The sequence below is a fragment of the Dipodomys spectabilis genome, unplaced genomic scaffold, assembly GCF_019054845.1.
Source record: "Dipodomys spectabilis isolate Male_0828 unplaced genomic scaffold, ASM1905484v1 ptg000234l, whole genome shotgun sequence".
NCBI lineage: Eukaryota > Metazoa > Chordata > Mammalia > Rodentia > Heteromyidae > Dipodomys > Dipodomys spectabilis.
In genome coordinates this window covers 325,195-337,854 of record NW_024870911.1, presented here as the reverse complement: position 1 = coordinate 337,854, position 12,660 = coordinate 325,195, and the positions used below count along the sequence as shown (strand labels likewise).

The following is a 12,660-nucleotide window of genomic DNA, read 5'->3' as shown; positions in this document are numbered from 1 at the left end:
GGACCTCTACTATTATAAATAACCTTGTACCAAATATTTCTTTGGTTTTATCTTTTCTCTTTTTTTCTGGATCAAATGATAGAATATTGTTAAATTCTAGGCTCACCAAATACAATTTCTTGTTAACATGTTTTGTCTTTGTTCATTTGATAAACAAAGAGGCTGAAATTTGAAGTGAGATTTTATGTTTACTTTGATTAGATCAAATGTTAAAATTGTTGTGCTGGTGGAAAACCAGTTAAATTTAGAGACACATAATCTGTGTTGTTTAAATAATCGATACAGATTCCTTCAGTGCTGTTGATTATCTTCGTAGAATTTTTCCATTTTTGTTTAAGTAGAATCCTCCAGAATGCAGTCATGAGTACAGAACATTTTATGTCAGGTTTTTAGAAATTTGTTTTCTCATTTATTGCTGTTAGAATTCAAAGGAATTCTTACAAGTTAGTATCCATGGACAACTATTAGATTACCTCTATTTAATAAACTGTCTTAAATTCTATAAATGTACATGAAAAACTGAAGTAGAAAGTATATTTCTTCAAATAGAAATATTTTCATTTATAAAATATTGGTATAAGAGATAAAGATGATGGTACATTTATTTTTCTGTGCCATATATGATAGTAGTGAGTATGTGAGCATTATATTACTCTTTCAGGGGACAACATATCCAAAAGGATAGAAAAATGCTAAATATTGTCTATTCCATTTTTCAGCAAAATGACTCTGAATTATATCCATTATTACAAAACTACCAAAGGGAGGTGATGGGTTTGCTAAAGAATATATGAAAATGATTGTAGGCCGTGGATGTTTAATTTTTTAGAGAAGAAGCAAATGTTTTTCAAAAGCTTTTAAAAGTACCCCAGCCACAGAAGTTTTTATATAACCGAACTCTGTGAGTCATCTTTTCATGAGGCAAGTCCTCTAAGATCGCAGAGGTGGCATTTGATGCCAGCATAGTTTTAAACCCCTCATGGGTTCTGTCAGTCTAATTATGGGTGGCTTTGCCCTACATCCATTCAGAGATAATAGAATACAGTAGTATCCCAAATAAACTATAATTTTTCCTATGGCCTTTAGTGTTATTTCAAGTCATTGAAAATAACACCACTCCTGTCTTAAAGAATTTCACACTTTAGGCTGTGGCCATTTCAGAATGCTTTTGTTCCTTTTTATTTCTAAGCAGATGCTTTTTATTGTATATTTTCAGCCCTCTGAGATTTCATTATGAATTATGAGGCTATGATATTCATCCACATGCAGTAGAATTTGATTCCTACTTTTGGTAAATAGTTAAAGCTCCATATTTTAAAAGAATATACATTATATCTAGCATTAGAAAGGTATATCTAGTTATATGTAGTTATTAGGAATACTATAGTTATTAGAAAGGTAAGATCAAAATAAATCTGAACAAAAAAATGGCTACCACTGGGATCTCTCTTTTCCTTTTTTCTCTAATAAAGCAGCTCTATTTTTTTGTTTGGTTTGGTTGTATTTTGTTTTACCTACTACAGGAAGGATTTCCTTCTGAAACTTATATGGCCAGTAGCAATTCTACTCTACCTCATCAATCTAAAACTTTTTCATGCATCCCAATAGCTGCTGGCAGTATGTGTAGGATGTTTCCTTATTTACATCTCTTGGTATGACTTGTTCACATTGGTTCCTATTTAGATATAGTGACCTACAGAAAAATCAAACATGAATCTGAAACCTCTCAATCAACTACTTAACTTTTCCACTTGCTTTCTTACAGCATTCTGGATATTATTTTCTTTTTCTCTTCAAGGGACACCCATCACTAGAGAAAAGACATTTTATTGATTCTTAAACAACCATTGGCCCTGGAGGGGGTAATAAATAAGAGCCATGCAGTTTTAGCATCTTATCTGATTGCTTGCCTTCACAGACCTTACCTTTCTCTTAGAAATGAAAACATCATGTCCACATGGATGTTAGAAAATTCTTTTGTTTTGTTTTTTTTTTTAAAAATCTACTCCAGGCAGTTAATTTAGTGGGAAGTTATGGTGTCTGAGTTGCTATGAATACCAAATGCTCATGAATTTTAGAAGGTGCTCCTGTAATTGCATCCAGAGATCCAAAGTGCAGAAATAAAACTATGAGTCAGTAATTTCCAGGCAACAGAAAGCTAGGCATGAGAGAAAAAAAAATTCAACTGCAATTGCCTTCCTCTCTACCACAGTGCTCCCTGTTATTAAAGCCATAGGTCTCTAGCTCTTCTTTTCTGAGGGGCATATATTTTTCTGACCAGATTCATTGTTGCTATTGGAAGTGCAACTTGTTCTTCCCCTGCTGTGTTCTGCTGACCTGTGCCCCCCAGGCGAGCTCTGTGGAACTGTCCAAGTGTTTTTTCCTTCCCTGCTTGCCAATGCCAATGTCTGTTCACATGCTCACAGCTTCACAAGTAGAGATTTCCTCACTGTGCTGACTATCCTTTGAGCAAAACCAAGCCTGTCACATAATTGTAATCTTACTCCATTCTAAACCTCATAAGAAGAGTTTTTATAGTCTCTTTTTAACCTTAGACCAGTACTATTATAAGGTAGGCAAAGAGACATATATGGTCCCTGCTTTAGGTGCAAGAAACTAAGCAATCATTAAGGATTCTCAAGCTAGAAAATACATAGAGGTATGATGTTTTGTCTACCCAGGGAGAAAGAAATTATGGCTTAAGCAGTTTCTTCCTGGATATAAAAAGTAAGTTCATATGAAATCCTGGAGGAAATACCAAAAATTTAATGTTAAGCTTAAATTCCAGAATTATCTTGGGGATAGGAACTATGTCTTCAATTTATTTCTGAAATCAGGTAGACAATGAATACAGATCATCCTTTATCTCAGATAAAAGGCACTTAAGAGTTTTTATAATGTTGGGGATATATTAATGCAGGGAGACAGAGAAAGAGAAAGAGAGACTATTCTTAATATTCTGAGTAGGCAATATGTTGATGCTTGTAGATGCTTGGAGAGAAAAATACAAGAGAAATATATGTTTAATAATATGCTCTTTGATATGCATGGTTCTCTCAGCGTGGGTGATATTATGTGTTTAAGTAGTCCCACCTCCTACTGCTCTCTAGTTCTCTAATTCCAGCATGAATGTCAGTTACCATTAGTTATTACAGTTACATTTTATTTTCCCTGGAGTAGTAGAAAGATATTTTCTAAAGATATTTTAGAAAGATATTTTCTAAAACGCATATATCTGTTTGAAAATGCTAACAGGAAAAACATGCAAAACTATCTATATTCCTCTTCCTGGAAGCATTTGAACATTATCTTATTTAATGTGCTTCTCTGCCAGATATGTTTCTGTTTGTCCTGTAGATAATCTGCCTCCTTCATTCCTGCTATCTCTCTATCTGTGTTTTCCCTTATGGATGTTTGATTTTCCACTTCTTCGTGTCTACTTCTTTACCTTTAACATCCTGAAACTTCCAATGAATTTATTTTTATTAGTTGTCCTAGTCACATTTTATTTGATAGTGAAGGATGCTGAATAATTTCAATGCTTCTCTTTATTTTCTTTTTGCAAAATATCAGCAAGCTGATTTCAAACAAATTGGTGGCATACAATTATTTATATAGTCATTGGAAAAGATTACCATAATAGAGAAAAGAACCTGAGAGGATGATCCACATGAGATCACTTTTTCAAACAGATTTGATGAACAATGATGGTAGTAGCAGCTACAGCAATAGCAAGCTTGTAGCATTTGTTTTTGCTGTTGTTTGTTTTTACAGATTACAAAATGCCTTCATGAATATGCATTGCATACAGTTATATGCAGTTCAGAAAGGCTGATGGATCTTGTTTACTCTGTCTCAAAAGACAAAAGCAGAGATAAAGGATCTAGCAAGGGTATATAAAGCAACTTGCTAGGATTACTAGGCTGAAACCTATGGGGAGTAGCCACAAAGGCACTGGAAGCATGTTCTGTTGGACAGATGTGAGAGCAGAGTTTGGTGAGGTGGTCATCTGACCATCTTGTTTCCCCTCTCACCCTCTCAGAACAAAAGACCTTGTTTTCAAGGAGGACACATGTGATTCTATGACAGAGGGCAATAATCATTTCTGTGCCATGTCCACTTGTCTCAGCATCAAAACTCTAAAGTCACCACTGCACGGAATCCTTTTTTTCGAATGACTATGGAAGGTTTTTTTTTTAATCCTCAAGCTTTATAGTACATCTATTTCCAAACTATGAGCCAGCTGTAGTAGTTCTCATTTGAAATCCCAGATTTTGAGAGGCTGAGGCAGAAGGATCCACAAGGTCCAAGACATCGTGGAAGAGAAAGAGTGTTTCAAAACAAACAAACAAAAATAAATAAATAAATAAGACAAATTACACATTATCTAAAAATTTTCTATATCTAGAAGACAATCTTTGTTACTATGTATTTCCTATAGGAGAATCAAGGTGAGAATTCATTAATTTGTTTAAATAAATCTAAATATAAGGTAGATTGGTGATATAAAGCTCTAGCTATACAGAAGAAAGCTATGCAGAAAGAAGGAAGTATATGAGAAAACTGGTTCCAATATGTGTGTGTATCTGTGTGTGTGTGTGTGTGTGTGTGTGTGCAAGTGTGTGGTGGGACACACCTAGAATTCTAGCTAGGCACAAGAAAGAGTAGGAGAATCAGGGTCCAAGCCTTGCCCAGGAAAGACATTCTATTAAAAAAAAATAAATGTACGCAGAAAAACTGAAGATGTGGCAGAAGTGGTAGATATCATTTAAGCTATAGTATTAGAGAAAATGGTGGGGGGGAGAGAGAGAGAGAGAGAGAAAGAGAGAGAGAGAGAAAGAAAGGAAGAAAGGAAGGAAGAAAGAAAGAAAGAAAGAAAGAAAGAAAGAAAGAAAGAAAGAAAGAAAGAAAGAAGGAAGGAAGGAAGGAAGGAAGGAAGGAAGGAAAGAGAAAGAAAGAAAGAAAGAAAAAGAGAAAAAGAGGAGAGGAGAGAGGAGAGGGAAGAGATGAGAAGAGAAGAGAGGAGGGGAAGGGAGGAGAAGGAAGGGGAGAGAAGAAGGGAGGAGATCAGAGGAGAGGAGAAGACAGGAGAGGAGAGGAGAGCAAAGGAGAGGAGATATTGTACCTTATACTCTATATGCTCAAAGTTTCTGCGTATTGACAAGAATGAGAAAATACACAATGAAAAAGTCAGATTGCTCAGTGTCACATAAACAGAAAAAGCAGGAAGTGGCGCTCTGGCTCAAGTGGCAGAGTGCTAGCCTTGAGCAAAAGAAGCTCAGGGACAGTGCCCAGGCTTTGAGTTCAAGCCTCAGGATTGGCAAAAAAAAAGTTCCAGAGCTGAGAAAATTCTCCAGGAAGGGAGGCACATTGATCATGAGGATCGCATTGTACTTGGGAGGCATAATTAGAAGAATTCCATGACACAAACAGGCAAAACAGGCAAAGGTGACAGTTGGTACTTTTGAAAATGAATTTATTTTCCTCAGATGGAAGTAATTCTCTTAAAAGTAATGTACTGATACATTTTGTTCAGTTTTAAAACTGTTCTGCTTCTTATTGAAATAGTGGTGATTGTCAGTACTTCAGTGCCATATGTGTTTGCTTCCTATGCACTTGTCCAAAACTACGGTTGTTCTTTAGTAACTAACTATGCTTTGATGTGGACAAATTCTTCAGTCTCCGTTTGATATGGTGGGTCCCGCATATTTCAATTAGGGATTTCAATTGTAATTACCCTTCATGGTGAAAAATAATGATTGCAATCAGCCTTCTTTAAGATTATTTTCCTAGTAATTTTAACTGCTCTGTTGTTTTGTATAAGGTTGCCTTTGCCACCTGGAGCCTTTTCAGGACTCTGGAAGAATCAGGAAGCATTCAAGCATTTATACTTTGAAAAATTTCCTGTAAGAACTTTTCATATATTTTTCAATCTTTTCAGATACTTCTCTATATTTTCACCTACCCAATTGATCAACTTGATTCTAGAATTATAGATCAATAGCGACTTTTAAAAGATTGTCTGGACAAATTTCCAGCTCTTAAGGAGAAGAATGACCAAATCACAATTTTCTTAGTAAGTCATTTTTGAAAGGGTTATCAGTCTCTGAACACAGAAATCATTGTTTCTCTTATCATTTCTCCTAAGCTTTCATGAAACCAGGAATTAAATACATATTTTTATTATCCTTAAGTAGTCATACAAAGGAGTTGTCATTTAACAAAGCATTTTATGAATACAATGCATCCTGATCAATGTCACTCCTTTTAATCTTCTCATACATTCCTCCAAACACCCCTCCCTCACTTTTCCTAATTTTGTAAGATATAGATTGAATTATTGGCTGCATTCTTCTCTGCCTCTTTCCCCATAGCCCTACATCACACCTTTCAAATACCCATTTCCTGGTGTTCATTTTTTTGAACTTTGACTTTATCTTTCTAAGGAATTTTGGGTTTTCACTCGAATCTACCATATTTCCACTAATAATTTACATACACTTAAATACTTCCTAATGTATTTATTTATTAGTTATAAACTAATTCTTGCATCCATCTATAGGGGAAAACATGCAACCATTGTTTCTCCGGGCCTGACTTACTTCACTTTACATAAATTTTCCAGGTCTTTCCATTTCTTTACAAATCGTACAATATTATTTTTTCTAACAGATGATCAAAATTCCATTTTGTATATATACTACATTTTCTTGATTCACCCATTAATGGACATCTGGGCCTGATTCTATACCTTGGTTATAGCAATTTTTTTTTGTTATCAAAAAACCTTTTTGACTTTCCATATTATTTCTTCCACTAGATTCCTCTTTATAGACTAAAAACAACTCGTCTGAACTCTATGATGTCATTAGTCTATAGGCTGCTACACCAGCAATCCCATTCCATTTGTCAGGAAGATGTATGTTCTGCTGGTGCTGGTGTCTCACACCTGTAATCCTAGTTACTCTGGAGGCTGAGATCTGAGGATTGTGGTTTGAAACCAGCCTGGTCAAGAATGTCTGTGAGATATTTATCTCCAATAAACTACTCAGATAAAGCCAGAAGTGGTGCTGTGTCCCGACTGGTAGAACACAAGCCTTGAACATAGGAAGGCTCAGGGACAGAGTACATGTCCTGAATTCAAGCCCCAGGACTGGCACAAAAATAAATCAAACAAAATCAACAAACAAATGAACGAATAAATAAACAATTGAATAAATGTTTACAGAGCATATTTTCAAAGCCCAGTCTTCTCCCCAGTAGTCTGCATAACAAACATTGTCCTTCTCCTCCCTAGTTTGTCATTTTTCTGCTGTCCCTTATCAAGACGAAATGTCCTCTGCTTGTAACAGCATTTCATTGGTAACACAGGATAGAATCAGACCATTATCTCTCTGCTAAAGTTTTCCTTCTCTTTTTTCCCTGAGAGTTACATATCCTGCCCTAATTATGCATGAGGTGACCAGGTATGAATGATTAGAATTTCATAAAAAAACAGTGAGTCCAAGTACTTAGTATTCTATCTTGATTACTTGTGAGTAAAAGACAGATAGACTAATCAACTGGATAAATGACAAGGGTTAAAAATAGTTTCCTTTGGAATGAGAATCTCAGAGTTGAATGACCTCAATAGCCAAGATTAAACATGACCCTGATGGACTGTGGCAGAAAGATTTGTCAGTCTAGTTGACTGCAGCCAGCCCAGTCTATCTACCTGAAGGACAACAGTGAAATTTTCAGGTACTGATAATGATTCATTATAACCTGATAACAATAAATAATGTGCATGGGGCTTTAGCTTGAATATGTTTAACATTGAAACCTCCCTCAAAACTCCAAGATATGACTAAACTACATGAAGTGACTACAGTGCACTTTGTTATTTGACCCTGATCCTCTTATTTGAGGGCTTAATAAAAAGCAGGAAAGTGTTGATTGACTTACCCTAGAGTTCACACAGGTTAGACAGGTTGGGGCTGTTCCAATATAGTTTGGCTTCAGAGTTCAAACTCTTAATGCTAGACTAGGTGGCCAGTCTAACAGTAATAACAGTAGTATTGCAATAACAGTGACAATTCTCAAGGGTTCATGATGTGTCTGTGCCTTCTACTGTATACACACTATTTCATATAGACCTCATAAGAGTCTGTAAGACAAGGTCTTGAGCTCTTTTGGTATATGAGCACAATGATTCTCAGAATGAATGAACTTGCCACTTCAACAGGTTTGCAGCAAACATGTTTGTAGTGTCGACATCAAAATAGCTACAAAACATTAGGGAAGACAACATATTTTTCTTTCACACCTTGATTATTCTTCATTCTGTTGTTGATTTCTACATAAGCAAAGATGTGCTACTGTGTGCTGGTTAAAAATTAAATAAAGAATTAAATGCTACTACATTTCACTGATTCGTAAATTAAATCTCAATCCATGTTAAAAGAAACAAGTGATCTATGCGTAATTATTCATAGGGATCTTTAAAGCTTTGAAAATTAATACAATTAGAGAAGAACTTTATTGAAAAGTTACTTTGCAATACCAAAGTGAATTGGAAATATTAAACTACTACTTCTCCATTTAAAAAAAGTAATTGAGTTCATAAACTTTGCAACTCAAAGTTCAGACTCTTAAGTTGAAAATCTATAAGAATAGTTTAACTTACTTTGACTCTTAGGAGCAAAGGGATTCTAGTATTTTTTTTTCCTTTTTTTTTTTTTAATTTAATTTTATTTTATTTGAGAACATACTGTACAGAGGGGTTACAATTACATGGGCAGGATAATGCATACATTTCTTACCAAGCATTGCAGCCTCCTCCTTTGTTTACCCTTCACCTCCCTTCCCAGCCTCCCCCCTCCCCCCCACCCAATCCTTCCCCCCCTCCCCCCCCCCCACACACCGACATTGTAAAGCTCGTTTTTGACATGACATTTTGTACTTCTCATTGTTGCAACAGGTCCACCTGAATCCTTAAACAACTTGTTTGTCCCCATCTCCTCCACAATCTAGTATGTTTTTAAAATCAGAAGTTATTTTACTTTCATAGCATCCTTGTGCAAAATTCAACATACAGTCTGAACCCATTTCTGTCACATTTTATATTTTGCCAAATTTAAATAATTAGATTACTTAACAGTTCATGTGAACTAAACACCATTTATTCTTATTTTCAGGGCTACTACGATACCATGGACGCTGGTTACATGGATGAAGAAGGTTACCTCTATGTTATGTCTCGTATGGATGATGTAATAAATGTTGCAGGTCACAGGATTTCTGCAGGGGCAATTGAAGAGGTTAATATGGATTAATTGATTAGTATTGTTGTTCTTCTCTAAGTAGTGTCGAGAAAGAATGCTGAGTGGAAGAAACACGAAGGTTAAATCATTAAAACTGGAAAGTCAATGCCTTCTTCATTTAAGGCAGGGCTAGATTACTGATATCCCTCTCACCTCACTTTTTTTTGCGTAGATTGATTTTGAATCTTCATCTTCCTCACACATGCCCCTCTTCCTGCCTGTGTAGTCTTTTTAAGCACTTACATGTATTTCTTTTTTATGGAAGACCTTTTGTGTGCGTTTGCTTTGCATTATTTGATTTTTTAGCTTTGTGTGTGTGTGAGGGGGGGAGTGAGGGAGAGAGAGGGAGGGAGAGAGAGGGAGGGAGGGAGAGGAAGGGGGAGAATTAAGGCTTGAACTCTAGACATTGAACTTGCAATTGACTTTTTCACTGATTGCTAGTGCTCTCCCATTTCAACCATGATTCTACTTCCAGCTATTCACATTAATTGGAGATAAGTCTTGAGGCTGTATGTGAATAAGCTGGCTTTGAATTGCACTTCTCAGATTGTACTGTAGCTAGGATCATAAGCATGTGATACCTGCACCTGTCTAACTACTTGATTTCCTGCTGCTTGAGTTTTGCATATACTCTAAGTTATGTGGTATTTAAACTGTTTATTATACTCTTAAATCCTGAGAATTTTATTCTAATGTTAGTTATAAGGAGTCTCCCCCACCAAAATCATTTATTTTTAATGTTTTAAATTTGTATTATATATTCATTTTATTATATTTTTATAATGCACTTTATAGTTGTACAAATACATGAGTTTTGTATTTCTATACATGCTTGTAACCATTACCACAGACAAGATGCAGAACAAATTTCAACATTCCCAAAGAGCTCTTCATAACTTCTAGCCATCCAACATTCTAATGTAGAATGTCATATGGATGGGATAAATAATTCAATATTATAATGTTTTGAGTTTGAATTATTTTATTTAAGTTCCATACAAACTATGTGTATCAAAATTTGCCCTTAACAATTGTGTGGCTATCCTAATGAGCTCATGAGTTGATACTAGTTTGGGCATTTATAAATAAAGATTCGTGTGTGTGTGTGTGTGTGTGTGTGTGAGTGTGTGTGTGTGTGTGTGTGAGAGAGAGAGAGAGAGAGAGAGAGAGAGAGAGAGAGAGAGAGAATAGCTTTTCATCCTTTTAGGCTAAATATTTGCAGTGTATTTGTGTTTGTCTAGTTAAATAGTAAGTGTATGTTTAAATTCATGAGAAACCGGGGATTAGAGAGGTATGTGCCATCACATCTATCTTCATAGTTGTTAAGATGACGTCTCCACAATGTTCTTCCTGGACTGGTCTTGAGTCATTGTCCTTCCAATCCTCAACTTCTGACTAGACAGAATTACAGATATGGATCTCTTTGCTCAGTCTGTAACTTCTGTTTTAATTTACATAAGGGCTCATTACAGCTAAGTTTCCTTGTAATCTCAAAGAGAACTCAATTTGGAGAGCAATGCTACAGCTGGCAACACTTTGAGGACACTGAAAGATGACCTGAATGCATATAGCATTATGAACAGAACATGAGCTGTAGTTTGTTTATAGTTTGTTCAAAAAAAAAGAAGCATTAAAGGCTTGGGCCCCTGCTATATATATAGCAATATTGGGAAGTGGTAGAGGTAGTGCCTAGTGAAAGGTCATAGGTCATCTTTTTTTTTTTTTTTTTTTTTGGCAAGTCCTGGAACTCGGGCCTGGGCACTGTCCCTGAGCTTCTTTTGCACAAAGCTAGCACTCTAGCCCTTGAGTCACAGTGTACCTTTTGGCTTTTTCTGTGATTAATTGGAGATTAGCATCTCTCAGACTTTCCTGCTTGGGCTGGCTTCAAACTACATTCCTCAGATCTCAACCTCTTTAGTTGCCAGGAATACAGATGTAAGACATCAGTGTCCGGCAGGTAGCATACTCTTGAAGGGTAAACTGTGGCCCATAATAAGATCTTCCCCTTTTAAAAGTTAATTTTATGGTAATTTGTTACATAATGGGGAGCTGAGTAATAAGGCTTTGGGAGAAAGTAACATGTACTGTTCAAATAAGATAAGCTAAGCAGAGACAGAAATTCTTAAAAGAAGAGCCCAAAGAAAGTGCTAAGAACAAAACCAAAAACACTGTATCAGAAATGTAGAATGCATTTGATGGGCTCATTCACAGACTGGACTTGGCTGAAGAAAACAATTTCTACTGTTGAAGATCTCTCCTGTGTTCCTCTGTTTGTGTAGTATGGGGGCGCTTAGTATGTTCCCCAAATGTAAAAAGAAATGTTGGGTTAAATGTTGGGTTTTATTGTTGTTGTTGTTGTTTTAACTTGTGATGTATTTGTTGTCTGTGATGAGGTATATGGCTGGGATGACAGATGACTTTTAAGCTGTTCAAAACCCAACCTACCAGCTTCTGCCGACTCCCAGCATGCTCCCTTTATAGATCTGCTGAGTAGGGGTGGAGGCTCACTCTCTCTGGCTCTGTGCCCAGAGCTCACTCCTACCGCATGGCTGGAGAGGACATGATCCTGCTTCCTATGAAGCAGGGCAGGTGAGCTGATCCCTCCTGGAGATTGGAAAGGGCTCAGCAGTGCTGGCATTCACTTGGTTTGAAGTGTGGAAAGTCTACAGCTCTTGGACAGAAGGTGGCATCCATCCACAGGCTGGGTGAGATAAGGTTTGCTCCTCTCCAGAGACTTTATCAGGGCCTCTAGGGAAACAAAACAGGCTTACTTTTTCCTGTTTGTACTCACTATGGTTCCATATTTTACATTTCTGTAGCCCCCAAGCTAGGATACCTAGAAAACATATATATATATATATATATATATATATATATATATATATATATATACACATATATATTTATTTTATTTTATTTATTAATTTTTTGGTCGGTCGTGGGGCTTGAACTCTGGGCTTGGGCGCTGTCCCTGTGCTCTTCAGCTCAAGGTGAGTGCTCTACCGCTTGAGCCACAGCGCCACTTCTAGTTTTCTAGTGGTTTATTGGAGATAAGAGTCTTATGGACTTTCCTGCCTAGGCTGGCTTTGAACCGTAATCCTCAGGTCTCAGCCTCCTGAGTAGGTAAGATTACAGGCGTGACCACCGGTACCCGGCTAAACCTATATATATATATATATATATATATATTAAAAGGACAAAATACAAGCCTCCCATTTCCAAACTCATAAGGAGGTCTCTTGGGTTATCATAGTTTGACAGACTATTCTGATGTTTTAGTCAAGCATTTTTTGTATTGTGGCTAATAGAAGAGATAACATGGAACTGCCTACTCGATCTTACTTTTACTTGTTCTTCA

At 36.3% G+C, this 12,660-nt stretch overlaps 1 protein-coding gene across 1 annotated transcript in view; it reads left to right on the top strand.

Moving 5' to 3' along the window:
- The window catches only part of Acss3 (acyl-CoA synthetase short chain family member 3), a 143,812-nt gene that overhangs the window by 121,219 nt on the left and 9,933 nt on the right, over positions 1–12,660 (top strand). Inside the window, exons 12-13 of the mRNA XM_042698913.1 lie at positions 5,825–5,906; positions 9,177–9,299. Of these exons, the coding sequence (XP_042554847.1) occupies positions 5,825–5,906; positions 9,177–9,299 (205 nt within the window). The remainder of the gene's footprint in view (positions 1–5,824; positions 5,907–9,176; positions 9,300–12,660) is intronic.